The 19,491-nt window shown below is 45.4% G+C and overlaps 1 protein-coding gene across 1 annotated transcript in view; it reads right to left on the reverse strand.

Moving 5' to 3' along the window:
* ATG2A (autophagy related 2A) overlaps positions 1 to 19,319 on the reverse strand; it is a 57,063-nt gene extending 37,744 nt beyond the window's left edge. Inside the window, exons 1-11 of the mRNA XM_075281484.1 lie at positions 18,720 to 19,319; positions 12,272 to 12,434; positions 9,888 to 10,040; positions 9,699 to 9,801; positions 8,023 to 8,191; positions 7,103 to 7,273; positions 5,794 to 5,890; positions 5,349 to 5,510; positions 5,119 to 5,261; positions 4,017 to 4,101; positions 551 to 803 (exon numbers count right to left, since the gene is read on the reverse strand). Of these exons, the coding sequence (XP_075137585.1) occupies positions 551 to 803; positions 4,017 to 4,101; positions 5,119 to 5,261; positions 5,349 to 5,510; positions 5,794 to 5,890; positions 7,103 to 7,273; positions 8,023 to 8,191; positions 9,699 to 9,801; positions 9,888 to 10,040; positions 12,272 to 12,434; positions 18,720 to 18,890 (1,670 nt within the window). The 5' untranslated portion in view covers positions 18,891 to 19,319. The remainder of the gene's footprint in view (positions 1 to 550; positions 804 to 4,016; positions 4,102 to 5,118; positions 5,262 to 5,348; positions 5,511 to 5,793; positions 5,891 to 7,102; positions 7,274 to 8,022; positions 8,192 to 9,698; positions 9,802 to 9,887; positions 10,041 to 12,271; positions 12,435 to 18,719) is intronic.
* Between the last annotated feature and the right edge of the window lie 172 nt (positions 19,320 to 19,491).

The raw sequence follows: 19,491 nt of genomic DNA on the forward strand, positions 1-19,491 counted from the left end.
TTACTATATCTATACTTCTTACTTTTTATTATCACAGGGTGTGACCATATTGGAGACACATGCACATCTATCTATCTATCTATCTATCTATCTATCTATCTATCTATCTATCCATCTATCTATCCATCCATCCATCCATCCACCATTGGAACGATAATTTAATCCCATTTTATACGTTTCTTCCTAAATACTGGACAACCTCTTTAATGACCAGAAGTGTGTCTCAAGACTTTTATAATAAACAGTCTGTATGGAGAGATAAGTACAGCTTTGCCCCCAAAAAGTGTCAGGGGAGATAGAAGTAGAGTCTTATCTGTGTGTATACTGGTGTGTGGCTATCCTGCTTTATCTAAAGCTCCAACACTAGAAAGGAGTTGTGGTTAAACCCCCTCCCTTTGCTGATAGGGTCTCAGTCTACATATCAAAGCTACTAAATGATCTGCAGGCAAATCTGAAACGGTCAGCCCATTGTATGCTCCAAGAGCTAGTGTGACGACCACAATATTCCAGCTACCCAAGAATGACTCCTAATGTTCCCCATGTCGCTTACCTGACATTGCTCAGCTGGCAAGCCCTTTGAAAATGCTCACGTAGGTGACCAAAGTCTCGCCCACTGAAGGCTGCATCTTTGAAATACCCTAACTCCTTGAAAAAGTGATTTGCTGCCTCCCTACAGGCAGGATCCTTTGGATTAGTGGCATCGCAGGGAATATGCGGCACGGTGACAGTAAGACCACCCACCGTCAGTTTCAGCAGCATCTCAGGTTTGAGAGGTTCTAGAGGGGACGAGGAAGACTGTTTACCTGCAAGAACAATAGACATTATGTGCAACACATCAAAAAGGAAGCATGGCATGAGAAAAGACATATTTATGGAAAGCTTTATACAATTATGACTTTAGGTCTTGGCTGAAAAGCCCTTTTTACCATATCTTATGTCTGTAACTGATAAAACAGGGGCAACCAGTAAGGTCGCATTTCCTCTTGTTATTTTTGCAAAAATTGCAGCAGCAATACTAGAAAAATACCAATACCTTGGCAGAACATGCATATATTGTGAATGGGGAAAGCAGAGGAAACCGCTACCAGACAACTTTGGTGCTGCCTTATCTCCCATATTAAAATCTAGCTGTCCAATCCTTCTCTCCTCTAACATCTTTCATCGAGGAAGAGTAATGTCCTTTGCACACATGGAAATCTGCACCGGAAAATCCGGTCTGTACATCAGCGGCATTTCCCTGTGCAAACCCAGTCAGGATCCCTGTGCATCATAGTGATCCGCTCTGCCTGTGCATAGCTTCACCATCCTGTATACAGTACAGATAGTCAAGTCACGTGGAGGCAAAGACTTCCAGCATTATTAGATCATTATGATGCAATGAGTCCTGGTATCCAGACTAGTTTTGGATGTACATACTGGATTTTCCGGACTGATGGGACCTTAGGAGGTCGAAAGTCATCTAGAAGCCGAACAACTTTTCTATTTCAAAGCACTATCCCTAACATGCATGATAAACACAAATCCACAGATTATCTAGGTAACGCTTGGTAGGTCCTCATTGGATTACATTAACTCATTTCTTAATGATCTTCTTCAATTAAGTATGATAAAATGATATGAAACACCTGACTGTACAATACTGACACCAAGTGGATAAACTGTGGTAAGACATGTGTTCACCACCTCTATTACTGGCCATTTAGAGGATTGCAGTTTTATGAACAAATCATTATACCTATGGTATGAGTATTTCTGCAGGCGATTCCCTTGCCAAATTTTGCACAACACTCATAGCCAATCAGTCAAAGATCTAAGTAGACTTGCAGATACTGGTGGATGACGTCTGCACCCATTCCATACAGAGGAGTTATGTTACACAGGTCAGACTAAGGATAGGTTCTCAAGACAGAGAATGAAGAGGAATATGAGCCTGGCATCTACTTCAGATTATTCTCCATTATCTGCCGTTCTTCCCAGATGAATTTGGCTCAGCAAATTCTGCTGTGTCGATATACCTTTATGAATAAGCTTACTACATTATCAGTATGCAGTATTGCTATTAAAGGAAGTTATTGCACAAAAGGAAGTTATCACCTATCCAGAGGTTAGGGAAGAACTTGCAGATCAGTCGGGGTCTGGCAACTGAAACTCCCACTGATCAGACGTACGGGGGACTATGGAGCAGTTGTCAGGCCATCTCCGGCACTCCTACTTAAATGCAATGCACTGCCTGACTACTGCTCCATCCAGAACGGGGTGTGAGAGTCCCCTGATCAGTGGGAGTCTAAGCGGTCGGACCCCCACTGATCTCCAAGTCATATATCCATAGAATAGGGGATAGGAGATAACTTCCTTTGAGAAAACAACCAGCGCCATATATCCTCAATTACCATATGAAGATGAATGAGTCTAACAATGGCTTGTACCTGAATAAGGGTAAAGACTGGAGCAGCAGTGAAAGTATCGACCAATCAGATTGAGTGAAACTAAACAAAATGTGTGAGGTCACTGGACAGACCCACCAGCTACTAGATGCAATATTCACAGGAGGACAAAAGTAGGACCCCTAATGAATATTCATCTGCAGCTATTTTATTAAAGAGGGTTTCACACTCCTGTGGATGGGGATGCATCCGATTGCTGAGGATCCAACCACAGAAATGTACTGGTGCGGCCCAACCCATTAAAGGGGTATTCCCATGTCGCATACTCACCAGTCTTCACTGCTGTAAAATCTTCTTTCTTCCTGGTTTCTTGCGTCATTTGGTGGGCAGGGTTTCACATGCAACCTGCCGTTGAGCTACGCCCCCAAATTAGTGTGTAGCTCCGCCTACCACATAGCGTGATGCTATGGGGCGGCTGAAGGGCCTGTGATGTCACCAAAGGTCCTCAAAAAACACTATATGCACAATATTGGACTATGAAGTACAGGTAGGAGCAACTCCATTCTGTGTTACATACAGAGACTGCCTGTCTCTGCCATAATGAACACAATTGAATTAGCTAGCCTGATAACTAGGAGAATAGAAGACGAGTTCAGAAATGAAAGCAGCTCCTGTCCCCTATCTGAGAGCAGGAAGGTAGGTCACGTGGTGCAGACACAGGAATAGCTAGATACACAGGCTTGCTCCCGTGCACTTAGCCCCTCCTCCCTCCCCCTGAGAGCAGCAGATACATCACTTGACTTTTGAGCAGATAAGTCAGGGCTGTGTCAACAATGAATTGAATAAAGTAAGATAGTGGACAAACAAAGCAGTTTTGCTGAAGCAGTGTATTTAGGAAAAGTCTTACATCCACATTAACAAGCAGTATAGATAGGATCCTTGTGATGGGACAACCCCTTTAATTTCTATAGAACTGATGGAGATAGCCATATAAAGTGTTCAGACGTTCCCAGAGAAGTGAATAGAGCAGATTGATGCTTGAGCACTACCGCTGCATTCACACTGGGGACCGTGTACTGATGACACACTGGAAAGATCCCTTTAAGGTACACACACATATACCAGACCTCTTAAATGTAGGTTACTGAAAGAAGTAACAGTCACTGTAATTCATTTATAGAGACATTCCATAAGATCACATCTGTGTAACCCATGAGGTTGAGCCACTGTCGATTTTCAAAACCATGGGGCACACAACCCCCTCCGGCACATCTAAGCGCTTGTCATTACCAGAAATCCAATGCAACATTTATATCAATACCACTTTACTTAAAATGTTGCATCAGCTTTCCGGTAACTGTGTGCGAAGGGTTTGGCCTTTCATTAGGAGTGTTATAGCCCATTCTCTAAAAACTGGCATTGGTCCGACTTCCCAACATCCACTAACTCTTCTGCCAAATATCTACGACAAGGAGGAAGATGATTTTGGATGGACTTCTCCGTTCAGGAAAGCAGCCCTTTGCTTATCCATTTATAAAGTTATTAGGACAGAAAGTTCTGGAAGGAGATGCTAGTACTACTGGTCAAATATATCATGCATAGGAAGAGTGATAAGAAAAATACCGCGCTCACCTGACATCTTGTTAAGGTTTTGCAGTGGTGGGATAGTGGCAGAAAATGGTGAATTTCCAAACCGTCTGGGGCTGCTGAGCATTAGCTGAAGGACATAAACCAATAGGATTGATGATCAATGTAAATGGGAACCCGATCCTCCAAAGAAACATCAAACCAATCTGCTGCAGCCACTGCCATGCCATATGACAATGCTGTAGACAGAAATTGGCTGTAGCAGTCACATGGGAATACCAGTATATGGCAAAATCTTTTAGTATTTTGGAACATTTCTCCCTCTTCAGCAATTCTTTTGCTCAGTAACTGGGTATATGAAAATGGATTTCTAAAATAGAAAATCCATATAAAAGGGATCCTATCATTGGATTCCGATTTTTCTGACTACCACGTCGGAATAGCCTTAAGAAAGGCTATTCTTCCCCTACCTTTAGATGTCTTCTCCGTGCCGCCATTTGGTAGAAATCCCAGTTTTCTTCAGTATGCACATGAATCCTCTCGCAGCACTGGGGGTGGTCCCCAGCGCTCAAACAGCACGAGGGGCGTCCCCAATGCTGCGAGAGAAATCTCTAGCGCCGCCTCCATCTTTGTCTTGAACAGCCCTTCTCCACGTCTTGTTCCAGCACTGGGTTCAAACCTCTACACATGAGCACATCGGGCCCTTGGACAGAGCAGACTGCACATGCCCGCGGCCATATTTTTGGTGGCCGCTTATGCTCGCCCAAGGCCCAATGGCAGAGCCGACGGCGCATGCCTAAAAGATTGAAACCCAGAATGAAAGAAGACACAGGGAGAGCCGTCCAGAAGAAGACGGAGGCGTCACTGGAGAGTTCTCTCGCAGCATTGGGGACGCCCCCAGTGCTGCGAGAGAACTCATTTGCATACCGAAGAAAACCAGGATTTCTACCGAACAGTGGCGCGGAGAAGACAACTAAAGGTAGGAGAAGAATAGCCTTTCTTAAGGCAATTCCTACGTGTTAGTTAGAAAAAATGTCATTTTAATGATAGGATCCCTTTAATTTATATACCATCAAAGGAATGTGAGCAGATAAATAGCAGGGTCCATAAGACATCCAAGATTTACTGTATAACTATTCACACTTACTCCAGGAGTAAAGGCTGGCCCCTGGAACTGGGGGCCGCTGTAATCACTGTAAATTGAAGAGTCAAGGTCCACATCTGACAACTCATTTGTAGATCGGACGGAAGTGGCGCTGTTTGTCATGGCCGCCATAGAGAAAAACATATCTGAAAAAATATTATCAATACTCAATTATTACTTTACACACTACAAACCGTTACCTTGTACCGAAACTGTTTAGATAAAATCTTCACCTCCGTTCTCCAAATTCTGAAAGGAAATAAGTTCAGGATCTGGAATGCAAAGGGATCCGGGTCCCGAATGAAGTTGCTGGTTCAGATCCTGTTCTATGAGCTTCAGATCCTCCATGTCTAAAGGGCGACTCTTCAGCAACTTCTCCCTAACACTGTTTGATTCTGTAATGTAAACCAATGTCATTACCTTTAAGGCAGAAATCACACTGGGCGCATGCTCTCTAAATGGCGTCCACATGCTGCAGGTTTACTCCAAGTCTTTTAACCATTTCAACGCAAAGACTGAAAGCTGTGGAAGACCCAAGAAGCTTCCGGCCAATGCGTGTACCAAAAATGACATGATTTGGATGTTTTTTGCCATGGCTGCTTTCAGGATGGGATTACAGTAATGTGCTCAGCCATTGAATATATAAAGCAATATTAAGCTGATGGTCAGTTTGCTCACCTGAAATACTTAAGGCATCCAATAGTTGTTGTAAGTTAGCTATCTGATGTGGATTCAGGAACAAGTGAAGAGACCCGATCTTCCCGTCAATCTCCATCTGCAAAGAAAAAAAAAAAGACTTCAGTATAGTTTCTTCCACTGCTGGGGCGCCCATTGATTACAAAATAAGGGGTCCCCTGTTTCAATGAAGCACAGGTCGCTCCATTTAAAGAGGACCTTTCATCAGATTGGGCACAGGCAGTTCCATATACTGCTGGAAAGCCGACAGTGCGCTGAATTCAGGCTGAAATCGGCTTTCCCGATCTGTGCCCCGGGTAAAGCTCTATCGGTCCTGGTACCGTAGTGCTTTAAGACAGAAGGGTGTTCCTGACAGTCAGTCAGGAACGTCCTTCTCCACAGCATTGCCTATCGCGCTGTAGAGTGTGAGCGGGGAGGAACGCCCCCTCCATCTGCTCACAGTGCTCGTCTATAGACGAGTATTATCAGGAGGGGAGCGTTCCTCCCCGCTCACACTGTACAGCGTGATAGGCCCTGCTGTGGAGAAGGACGTTCCTGACTGACTGTCAGAAACGCCCTTTTGACTGTAAAGCGCTACGGTACCGATAGCGCTTTACCTGGGTCACAGAGGAACTGAATTCAGCGCACTGTCAGCTTTCCAGCAGTATATGGAACTGCCTGTGCCCAATGTGATGAAAGGTCCTCTTTAAAACTTATGGGACAGCCAGAGACAACCGAGAACTGTACTCAACCATCTCCATTAGTCTCATTAAAATGGAGCAGCGATCAGGCAAACAAGGGACACAGAACCCCAGTTCTTGTGATCAAATGGGGCTCCAACCGTGGACAGGTAAAATATATGACATTAGAACCACAAAGGGGTGTTCCCTCATAGAATATCCCATAAATATCTTCTAGTAGCCAGTCCCACAACTATCTCTGGGAAGGGGGTCAGGTTAGATTATAAGTAAGAGATCAGTGTAGGTCCGACAATCAGGACTCCCACTAATTCAGCTGTTTGAAGGGGCAACATTGTGACCTCTTCATTGTTTAAATCACAGGCAGTTTGTTTTATAGTGGCCGTGTCCTATTACTACAGCCTCGCCACATTCACTTCTATGGAACAAGGCATGCAACGTAAAAAGAGAGCGAGTTCATGGATCTCCCATAAGCATTGCAGCCCCTTCAAATACCTGATCAGCGGGAGTCCGGCGTGCCAAACCCCCACCAATCTCTTATCAATAATCTATCATAAGGATAGGCGATAGACGTATCCAGACACATAAGAACAGCTATGCTCTTGTCCTGTCACCTTCGGTCCTGGAAACATATCATTCTGCTTCAGTTTGATTATCAGCTCGGTACACCCAGAGCAGCTGCCTATTTGGAGGGTAGGGGTAGCAGGCGGTTGTGTTGCTCGACTTGCCGTCCCTGGTGGCTGAGCTGAATCAGTTTCTGTGTGCTTTGTGGGTTCAGTTGGGATCTGTGAATAAAAAAATCAGATAAAGAAAAATTTACTAAGATTCAGGCTAAGACATCATTATGTGATATATAGGGATTTCACACCGGGAACCCACACAGATCAGCTGTTGCAGCAGGCTAGTGAATGGGGAGCGCCAGCTCCGATTCAAGTAATAAGAGGGGTGCTGCAGGTCCCCAGAAGCACCGCTATGAAGTTGACGGGGTTGATTCGCCACTATTACTACTTTAATAGGAGTGGACTGCATGCACTACACATCCATTAGCAGCTTCTGGTGCCTGGAAGCTACTGCAACAGCTGATCTGTGTGGGGCCTGAGTGGATAGGTCATTAGTGTGAGAACTCAATTTAGGGTCGGAAAACCACGTTAACCCTTAAGTACTATCATGGTGTCTATCATAATGATATGTGTATGATAGTGGTGTATGATAGTACTTAAGGGTTAAGATATTGTATCTGAACACCAGTATTTTGATGATTCCTGAATCCATGTGACAGATGGTGAGCTGCCACAACAACTCTCTCCTTATTGCTGTATCAGGCACAAGAATGAATAACTCCCCCCCTCCGGAGTATAAAATATACATAGCTCTGTATTCCAATACTAATACACAAGGGGGAAATAAAAACAGGCAAACATCTAGTAGAAACTGATCTGTAAGCAATGCTGGGGCAGAAAACACAGAATAAGCAGTTATGGACTGGCAAGCCCCATTCTGTCGGAGACCTGATGTTACCCCACCATATATTCACCTCTGGGTCGGGTGTAGGAGAAGCTGAATGTCGCCGGTTCATAAAATCTTCATAGTGCAAAGAGACACCGCTGAGCTGCAGGATCTTCTGGATAAAAGCTGGAGGCTGATGGATGTCCACGGGGAAGGTCTGACCAGAATCTCGGACAGCCTCATCGCAATAATCTAGTCTGTGGGAACAGAAGTGACACTGAGGATGGCAGCCAGAGATATTTGGCTATAACTAAAATTCAAGACTTGTTCAGGCCCAGAAAAAAAACATATCCCAAATTTCATGGACATGAGGGAAGATTTACTACGCCTTGTAAGCCAGTTTTGTGGTGGAGAGTGGGCTTCATTTAACCCTCTGCTGACTATGGGGTTATGAAGACAGGCGTTGATAACATATGATCTCCCCCAATGGTCCTATACCCACAAGGGCAAACATCATTGTAATTTTTGTTTTTTTCACCTGTTCTCTGTATACACATTGCTTTTTCTGCTTTACTGGGAGAAGGACCCATCTTTAATTTCAACAATACTCTGAAAACTACATTGCCTGGTATTCCCCACCAAATATATGTCTACCACATTCATGACACATGAACAGCTGTGAGTCCGTAATCACAGTGGGCCAAAGCTATTGTTGAACAAGCCCAGCAGGTCCCATCACATTGTAAGCCACAGGCCTGATAGTCATGCTATCAGTAAGAGATAGATAGATAGATAGATAGATAGATAGATAGATAGATAGGAGATAGATAGATAGATAGATAGATAGATAGATAGATAGGAGATAGATAGATAGATAGATAGATAGATAGATAGATAGATATGAGATAGATAGATAGATATGAGATAGATAGATAGATAGATATGAGATAGATAGATAGATAGAAAGATAGATAGATAGATAGATAGATAGATATGAGATAGAGAGATAGATAGATATGAGATAGAGAGATAGATAGATAGATAGATAGATAGATAGATAGATAGATAGATAGATAGATAGATCTGACCTGACTGGGAGGCCAAATCACAAATATAAATAAACATTAGCCTCAAAAATTAAACTACTGGCATGCCCCTTTAACAACAGGCTTAAATAGGACCAGAGCAGTGTCAGCTTTCCCGGTATGTGACCCGATGCTGGAGATATTGGTGCCGATATCTCTCCACTGTCCCCCCCCCCCCACTCCTGTTCTGAATCTACTCAGATCCTTCTGGTTTATACTTCCGGGTCCCTCTTGATACACAGGAATGTAATACTCAGCCAATCACTGGCCACAGCGGTGACCCAACTCATCCAGGGATTGGCTGATCGGGGGTATTTCCTGTGTGTCAAGCCAGGACAAGACGGCAGAGACCAGTGACTACCAGTAAGTTCTGATATAGGTGCAGCAGAGCATCGGTGCAATGAGTTTTGCTTCTTTTAGGTTTGAAACCAATTCTGAGCCAAACCCATTTAGTTAAACCCCTTTAACCAGACAAGGGTCAAACAGAACCTGAAATGATCAAAATGAAAAGAAAAGAGGAAACCTCACAGTGAGAGATCAGGCCACATAAAAGAGACTGATAAAATAAGGAACTGACATATAGGGAACACAGCCATGTACTGTATGTACTAAAGAGGGAAGGGAGTCGGTACAGAGAGCTGTACTGTACAAACAACTGGAACGGGAAGGAATCTCTGACCTTTTAATGTGTATTTCCAGGGCTGTCCCTGTGGCAGATTCCATTGGCGTATTCTCAATTCGGATAATGGTGTCTAGAAAGGTCACCTTAATCCTCCGCAGCACTACAAGAGAAGGAAGACACAGAGTAAGAATAAGAAGGATATAATGCCAGTCCTACAGTACAGTGATGAAGATGGAAGTAAACTACCTGTCTCTATAGTTTGTGCAAACATTTCCAATCCTTCAATGGGTTGTGGGGGCTCGGAAGGTTCCTCGGCCTGCTCTTTTAGGCACTCCTGGGCTAACTGCATGCTGGTGGTCATACATGAGGACCAGCTGTGTGACTCTGCACCGCCTGAATCTGGAGATGTGGGAGAGAAGAGATGAGGAAAGAATGGACAGCAAAACCAGAATAGTATTAAGAAAGACATATAAACTTGTGCTAGTAGCGGCAACTCTCTAACATACACTATAATGGCGCAGCAATCCCACCACATCCAGCCAACAATGATCTTACCATTATAAAGGTAAACCCTGTATAATCAAGGGATCACTGGGGACCACATTGGGTAGGGGTTCATACAAATGCAGGCGCCACCACATTTGAAAGCAGGCGTATAGGGGATGTGCAGGGGGAGGTGTAGAGAAAAAAGCATGCTCACCTGTACCAGGCGCTCCATTGTCCACCGCCAGTACCTTTTCGGCTTTGCTGGAAGCCCTGCGGCTCATGTGACCAATGAGACCAATCAGTGGCCTCAGCATTTTCTGGCAAGGATCAAGTAGAGAGGGGTAGAAGGATGCCACTCACCAGGTCATTACACAAATAGAGCAGGCAGCGCAGGCAGGTCATTTCCTCACGTTGCTGGTAAGGAACCGGCGACATCACCAACCCCTCTCCTGTCATCGCTAAGGCCACTGATTGATCTCAGTGGTCATGTGATACTCAGGACTTCTGACAATTGGGCACTGACAAGACAGAAACAGCACCGTACAATGGAGGGTGGGGACACGTGAGTGTGCTTCTGTATTTTACACCTTCCCTGTCTACTCCTGTACCTGAACAACCCCTTTAAGGATCACTAAACACAGAATAGGCACAAAAACTCAGTTCTCCCTGTGACTATAGTCACCATACAATGTTGTTTCAGCTATAACTGGGGCTTCTAACACCATCACAGTAGACAGTGAGCTGGTACAGCTGAAATGGGTGGGTTTGGCCAACTTTCATTTAATGTACATGAACAAAGGGAATTTGTCACAGTGATTTGCAACACTAAACCACTCACAGGTCCTTATGGATCAGGGTTTAGTGTGCCAGATCGCCCTATTACAAATCCATCAGGGCCCGCATAAAAAATACATTATACTCACCCTATCGCTGTACTTCTCCTCCATTTTACTGAAGAACTGCGAATGTGACGGGAGCAGAAGAGGGAAGTCTGATGAGATTCATCGGACTCATCTCTAGGCAAGTATAAAGGTTTATTTTTTATTAAATGTGACACGGATGGATTTAAAAGGGACTTATGGGTGGTAAGTGTCCCAAATCGACCTGACAGGTTCCCCTTAAAGATGTTCAATCATCTTATAAAGTCAACACATAGTCCATCTCTGGGATCCCTATCGATCCTAGTTTAGCGCTGCATCACCTTCACCATTTTTCACTGCACAGCAGCCCAGATACCCCTGTGCAAGTTACTGTAGTAAGGACCAAATCAAATAAAGTGAAAGCCCAGGAGATTGGGTCCCAGATATTGGACTCACATCAATCATAAAGTGGTAACATCCAAATGACACACATTGGGAATATCCCTTAAAAAAACAAATAAATAAACGTAAAAAAAAAAAAAAAAAAAATTACACACCACATACAAATTTAACACATTACATTGAAAAATATGCTTTGTGGACCATATACCATATTCAAGGACACATCTGGATGAACACGTGTGGCGTAATGCACAGAGAAGAGATACTGGAGCACCACTGGGGCTCATGCGGTTTTAGGGGGGGTCAGAAGGGTGGGCCTTACAGCTTAGCGACATCACTGGGCTGTAAGGATCGCCCTCCCCCTTTCCTTTAACTGTCGGGTTTCATGTTCTCTGCCCCTGGTGAAGAGCTATCGATGCCGTTACCGTAGCTCTTCACTGTCAGAAAGACGTTTCTAACAGTCAGTCAGGAACGCCCTTCCTCACAGCAGCGTCTACAGCGCTGTACCGTGATAGTGGTGAGGAAGGCCTCCCTCCTCTCCTGATAGTACTCGTCCATAGGCAGTACTGAGGGGGCGTTCCTCACCGCTCTCACAGTACAGTGCTATAGACGCTGCTGTGAGGAAGGATGTCCTGACTGACTGACTGTCCTGACTGACTGTTAGGAACGTCCTTCTGACAGTAAAGAGCTACGGTAACGGCACCGATAGCACAGATCGTGAAAGCAGACAGTGCGCTGAACTCAGCGCACTGTCGGCTTTCTAGCGGTATATAAAACCGCATGTGCCCCAAGTGATGACAGGTCCTCTTTAATAAACTACAGCCAGTGTAAAAAAGGCCAAGTTACTGCCCCCAGTAGACAGCGGGTACAGCTGGCACTTACCAGCCCTATATTTTGGTCGACAGGTAACCTGCAGTTCAGAAATTTCCAAAGTACAGTTCTCTGTGACCAGCGCAGACCACGGGATGGTTACTGAAATACTGCCAATGAAGCCATCGACGATCTCAAGTGGAGCCCCTGCCGAATCCAGAAGGTCGTTCACTGACTGAGAGAAATATGGAAAAAAAAGAAAATATTAGTAAACCAGCAGCCGACTACATGAATAATAGAAAAGTAATCTAACATATGAGAGACAATCTACTAGTCACAAAATACAGATCATTTCTATTATTACAGGCAGATAACTCCATTCACTGACCCAGTCATTGGTAAAGTATGCGTTGGGCTATACCGCCTGACAGAAGCGGCACGTGGAATTTAGGAAGTGATCACTGCCCATAACAGGTCTATTGCTCATACTGCTGAGGTAGAAACTAGTGACCTACTTACACCGCCCCTGATGGTACAACCTACACGTCACCATGTGTCTAAAGTGTCAGCAAACACGGCTAGGCTCATAGGCGGAAACGAAAACACGGCATCGAGTGACTAAAGGGTGGACGGCATTCGTCTCAATCACTAGTAATAACACTTCTAAGGCTAACTTCACACAGAGTTCTTTGGTCAGGAAAAATCCTGAGGCATTTTTATGAAGCGTTTTCCGCCTGAAAAAAATCAATGCAAGTCAAGGGGAGGTGGAAAAAATGCTTGCTTTTTTCTGAGGCGTTTTTTTGAGGCGCTTTTTGACAAAAAACGCCTCAAAAATCGCCTCATAAAAAAGCTAGCGTTTTTTCCACCTCCACTTGACTTGCATTGATTTTTTCAGGCAGAAAACACCTGAAGAATGGACATGTCGCTTCTTTTTTTCCGCTAGCGGAAAAAAAAAAAGCAGGTTACATAGGACTGTATGGTGAGGCGGTTTTTTGGAGGATTTTGAGGCGGATTCCTGACCAAAAAACTGTGTGTGAACTCAGCCTAAGGATAAGTTACAAAAGTTACATTTTAAATAATCTGATTGCCGGATGAAATCCTTTTTGAATTATTGCTGTTGACCCCCACAGTCTGGGGTCGTCCGTTGCAATTGTTGGACATACATAGTCAGATGTAGCGGTTAGTTTTTGGAATTTTTTAAGGATAAGTTCACACTGAGTTTTTTGGTCAGGATTTTGAGGCCGCATCCGCCTCAAAATCCTGACCAAAAAGATGGCTCCCATTCAGTGCAGTGCACCGCCTTTCAGTTGCGGCTACCTGGCTTTTGGATTGGTAACTTAGGTGGCCTCCGCCTCCGATCCAAAAAAAACCCTGTGTGAACTTACCCTAAGGGCGCGCACCAATGAATGGGCCTAGTCAGTAGGAGGGAGTGTCTTTAGGATGAATCGCGAGGCGAAACGGCCTGAAGAATGAGCATCTAACATCTTTTTCCGGAACAAGCCGGCTCCCGGAAAAAACACCTGACCGACTCCCATTGATTTCAATGGGAGCCGTCTTTTTGGTCAGGATTTTGAGGCGAATACAAAAATCCATCATTACACCATGCTGTGAGGCCACACCCAATTTTTCAGAAAAATGCCATGGCAGTGAAAAACGGGTTTGCACCAAAATGACACATTTTTTTGCGTAAAACCATCTCTTTTCTTTTAAAAAAAAATGGGGCAGTTTGAAGCTGGATAATATCCGGAGAGCCTAACCAGAGAGGCAACATCCAGAAGATTTGCCAAATTTATCGCACGCTATGTGATAGATTTGGCAAATCCTTACGGAAACTCAAGGCTGCCTTGCGCAACACTGCGCCATAAATAAACCCACCTAGGCACTTTGGTAAAATCAGGCCCAATTTCTTTCACAGAATGCAAAAATGTGGTGTGAACAGAGCCTTAGCCATTTCAATGGTGACCTTTGATCTTGGCAGGGACAATCTGTAACACGTGGCTGATGTATTACTATGGAGTCACTCTGACAGGTCACTAAAGGAGGATCCCGGACAGAACATTTTGTAATGATGCAGTAAGGGACAGCTGAGGATTTCCTGGACTTCACTCAACCCTTTCAGAAGTGACAGAAATAAGATTCCAGGAATCCCTCAGGACATTGTGCAAGTTACAAGTTACTATGCAGGACGTCGCGTCTACAGCTCTGCTCTCTAAGTATTTCCATGACAGGGGCCGCGTGTCTGTTCTTTGGACACGTGCCAGGCTGAACAAATATATAATGCGTGGTGAGTATGGGGATACCACTAACTCCCTGGACTCCCTGACTACCGGGAATCCCTCCTCCTGGACCCCTATGAGTACAAGTAAATGGCTGCCACTCCCTTCTGTCTGAATGGAGAGACAGCTGCTCCATTCATGTCTATGATAGACTTCCAAACGGCAATCCGATAGTGATGTACGGAGCCACAGCGCACGTGGGACTGTCCCTCCATTGAAACAGGGCGACATTCAGACACTTATCCCCCAATTTTGTAACTAACATCTAACTTGATGCCGCCATACTGGACCTGTCACAGCTAATACAGATGTAGCAGAGTTAACCTGAACTTCTGCAATTGCTTAACCTGCTGCAGCGAGATATCTTATCATACAAAACAATGAAGTCACTGAAATATGTTTCCTAATGACTATTCGTTGGTCTTTGTTGTGTTCTGTGATAAGTTATCACCCTACAGCAGATTATCCAATTGCAGAAGTTCACCCTTCCCTACCCCTGTGATGTGCGCGATGCTGCACTAGCACACAGTGGTTTGGCGTGGACAGTGAAGACAGAAACATGGCGGGCAGGTTTTCTTTCTTTTCTTTTTTTTGTAGATTGTGAGCTCCATACAGGGATCACAATGTACCGTATATACTCGAGTATAAGCCGACCCGAATATAAGCCGAGACCGCTAATTTTACCACAAAAAACTGGGAAAAGTTATTGACTCGAGTATAAGCCGAGGGGGGGATGCAGCAGCTACTGGAAAATTTCAAAAATTAAAATGTCCGTAATTTTTGGGTGCAGTAGTTGCTGAGTGCTGAGGAAGGGGAGGGGGTGTTTTGGTTGTCTGTCTGCCCCTTCCCTGAGCTTGAGGACTGGGGTTTTTTCCCCCTCACTTGGAGTTCAGCCTGGCTGAATATAGGGTATCTGCAGTGCTCCTATTAACCCCTTCCCGACGGAACAGGAGCACTGCAGATCCCCTATATTCAGTAGACCGGGCACTGTCAGACACAGTCATTTTCTACTTTGAGGGCAGGTTCACACCAGCGCCCGATCTCCGTTATACAGGTTTCCATTTCCTGCCCAATTGCCCAAGAAATTGGGCAGGAGACGGAAAATCGGCAGGCAGTTTTCAAACCCATTCATGGGTTCGTGCGGGCAGTGCGCGGCAAGCCCACGGAACCCATTATAGTCTATGGGGCCTGTACGCTTGAACTGCAAAGCGCTTGCAGTTGCACTTGTATTCCGTCCGGGAGGGTCCTTATGCGGACTCCTTACGGACGGAACACATCAGCATGTGTGAACCGGCCCTTAAAGACCCGGCATACAGACACCGAGGTGGGTGCCGGGGCCGCAGCATCGCCACGCTAGTATAAGCCAAAGAGCACTTTTTCAGCACAAAAACTGTGCTGAAAAACTCGGCTTATACTCGAGTATATACGGTACATTTTTTCTTATCAGTATGTCTTTGTAGAATGGAAGGAAATCCACGCAAACATGGGGAGAACATACAAACTCCTTGCAGATGTTATTCCTGGTGGGATTCGAACCCAGGAATCCAGCGATTCAAGGCTGCAGTGCTAGCCACTGAGCCACCGTGTTTTCTGTAGTGAGCAGGACCAGCTGCTGAATAGAGGAGACGGTGCTTGACCTACCAACTCCATAGCCCTGCGTGTTACAGCACAACGAAGACTGGGCTATGACTGGGTTCTATATGCACTTTCGATCGGACCGAACAAGTCCAAACCGAAACTGCTATATTTATACTGTGGGGTCTCTTCAGACCCTCCAGTTTAATGATCGGAGGCCCAGGGAAGGTGATCATAGATAAAAAACAGTATTACTATTACTTACCTCTCCTGGGCCCCAGCGTAGCTCCCTGTTCTCTTCTGGTCTTCTGACTGACGTCAAGGACCCCTGAGGCCTGTGATTGGGTCTCAGCAGTCACGTGGATCATGTTGCATCATAATACCAGTAATAATACTGCACAATATCCCATCTGATGGAACACGCTGCAGTTTTTATATCTAGCATTATGTCTGTGTGAAGAGGCGTATAGGGGTACAGTACGACCCCAAAGACTTTGTTGTGCGTTGCGTTAAGAGTTTATACAACTTGGACAACACACAGAGCCATAACACAACTGTGTGAATGAAGCTTTAAGCTTGTCTGTCCTACAGCCATCACTCCTTACTCCCCTGCTGTGCGTATTCTCTTGGGGAAGAATCACCTCGAAGAACAAAAAGATTAAGCTTGTTAAAAATTAAGGCCCTTTTCTTCCCTGACATCTGCTGTCAGGGGTGGGACGGGGGTTATAAATGTGTACAGCAGCTGAAAACCAATATACATCTTCTAATGTGTACAGCAGCTGAAAGCCAATATAAGACATCTAATGTGAACAGCAGCTGAAAGGTGACAGTTGATAAAACAATGACATCTGTATTTCAGCCATATATCCTGCCCAAACTGTGGGACTAATGACTCAATTTAGCAATATCAAAAGGACCCTGGTGCTTTAAGTACAGGTCAGCAGACACATGGTCCGAATAGGATTTGATGCCATGATACGGACCAGCTGCAGTTTTACAGTTCAGCCGTCCTGAGCTACAGAAGGTCTTACAATCCATTGTCATCCATAGATAACATAATGTAACACTCCTTGCTTGCTCAATGTCTCCACAGATCTCACTAACATGCATTCTAGGAAGGATAGTAAAAGACCCGCCACTGCAATGTAACCTTATGGAGGAAAAACTGACCCGCCCAGGACTTGTTGCCATACAGAATATTACATTACAGGGGCCCAGTTAAAGCTGAAAGGGTAGTCAGCAGATAAGACGGGTGACAGGATCTAAAAAGAACCAGGTTTTGAATATATGGACTGTAATGTAGCGTGTAACCCAGAATCACATAATAGTACAAGTTCATGTCTGTCCCTGGTCTAAGATACAGTCATTACACGTCTGTCCTTGGTCTACACTACAGTCATTACACGTCTGTCCCTGGTCTACACTACAGTCCTTACACGCCTGTCCCTGGTCTACACTACAGTCATTACACGCCTGTCCCTGGTCTACACTACAGTCCTTACACGCCTGTCCCTGGTCTACACTACAGTCCTTACACGCCTGTCCCTGGTCTACACTACAGTCATTACACGCCTGTCCCTGGTCTACACTACAGTCATTACACGCCTGTCCCTGGTCTACACTACAGTCCTTACACGCCTGTCCCTGGTCTACACTACAGTCATTACACGCCTGTCCCTGTTCTGAACTACAGTCATTACACGCCTGTCCCTGACGTAGACTAAAGTCATTAAACATCTGTCCCTGATGCAAACTACAGTCATAACACGCCTGTCCCTGTTCTGAACTACAGTCATTACACGCCTGTCCCTGGTCTACACTACAGTCATTACACGCCTGTCCCTGTTCTGAACTACAGTCATTACACGCCTGTCCCTGACGTAGACTAAAGTCATTAAACATCTGTCCCTGATGCAAACTACAGTCATAACACGCCTGTCCCTGGTCTACACTACAGTCATTACACGCCTGTCCCTGGTCTACACTACAGTCCTTACACGCCTGTCCCTGGTCTACACTACAGTCATTACACGCCTGTCCCTGTTCTGAACTACAGTCATTACACGCCTGTCCCTGGTCTACACTACAGTCATTACACACCTGCCCCTGACGTAGACTAAAGTCATTAAACATCTGTCCCTGATGCAAACTACAGTCATAACATATTTCTCCACAATGTAAACTACAGTCATCATATGTTTGTCCATGTAAACTACAGCCATTACGTGTTTGTCCCTAATGTGAAGTCACTTCACGTCTGCATTTGGTATAAACAGTCATCACATATTTGCCACTGGTGTGCACTGCAGTCAATACACAATTGTCCCTGATCTAAGCTGCAGTCATTATACGACTGGCCCTAATATAAACTGCAGCTATCACACATTTGTCACCAATGTAAAGTACAGTCCTTACACATTGCAGTCATTACATTGAGACTCTGTCACAGGTCCAGTCATATGTAGCTGTAAGTACCGCATGTAGTGCTATTCTTCAAGAACAGGGATGCACACTGACAGACTGCTATGACAAGTTGTGACTAATTCAGCGCTGTGTAGGATGGAAACCCCAAAGCAGAGGTGAACAAAGCCTGGTCTACACTGGGCAGGGGGTAGTCCGGGATATCACCCCCCTCCACTTATATGTCACACATGTATCAGTGATATTACCCAGATGTCCAGGTGGATATCCGTCAGGCGTCCGCTTCCATTGTAGAGATCCAGACTCAGCTGCTCCAGGCTCAGCCGCTCCTCCAGGTAGTGGCCCAGGTAATGTTGTAGGAGATACCTGCACGCCCGCGTCTTGATGGAGCTGGACCACGGAAACAGCCACCGAGACATAGTGGCGAGGGGTGGGAGGGAGAGATGGGGAAGGGGCACAATCTGGTCTCAACTCATAACCTGTACAAGTGGGCGCAGCAGGTGCTCTCCGGGGTCACCCCAAAACCAGCAGTCATGTCCCACTATGTACTATGTCCTATATAGTGCCCCCTATAGATGGAGGCTAGAGCTCAGTATATGGCCATACTGTACTGTAGGACAAGGACTCAGGGCACAGCTGTCGCCCCTTCTACATAATAACCCGAGGTCGCCTATTGTCCTGTCACTGAACTCCAGTCACAGAAGCAGCGCCAGCCCCTCCACCACACACAGCCCCTGCCGTACAGCTCTCTCTCCTGTGCCCCTCTACAGGGTCACCAAGTCCAGGCTAAGCCAAGCAATCTGCGACGCCCGGTTCCGGGTCACTCTATGTTTTGCTTCTCTCCGAAGCTCCGCCCCCTTCGGGATGCGCGCTGACGCCACCGACATTCCGAACCAATCACGTGAGGTAAACAACGTGCGTCAAGTACGTGGGAGGAGAACTGCAGAGGCGGCCATCTTGGTACACCCAGAACAGGCTGGAAAGAGGTTCAAAAACAAGAAGCAATGTTATCAGATGGGC

This window comes from Leptodactylus fuscus, chromosome 7 (assembly GCF_031893055.1).
Source record: "Leptodactylus fuscus isolate aLepFus1 chromosome 7, aLepFus1.hap2, whole genome shotgun sequence".
NCBI lineage: Eukaryota > Metazoa > Chordata > Amphibia > Anura > Leptodactylidae > Leptodactylus > Leptodactylus fuscus.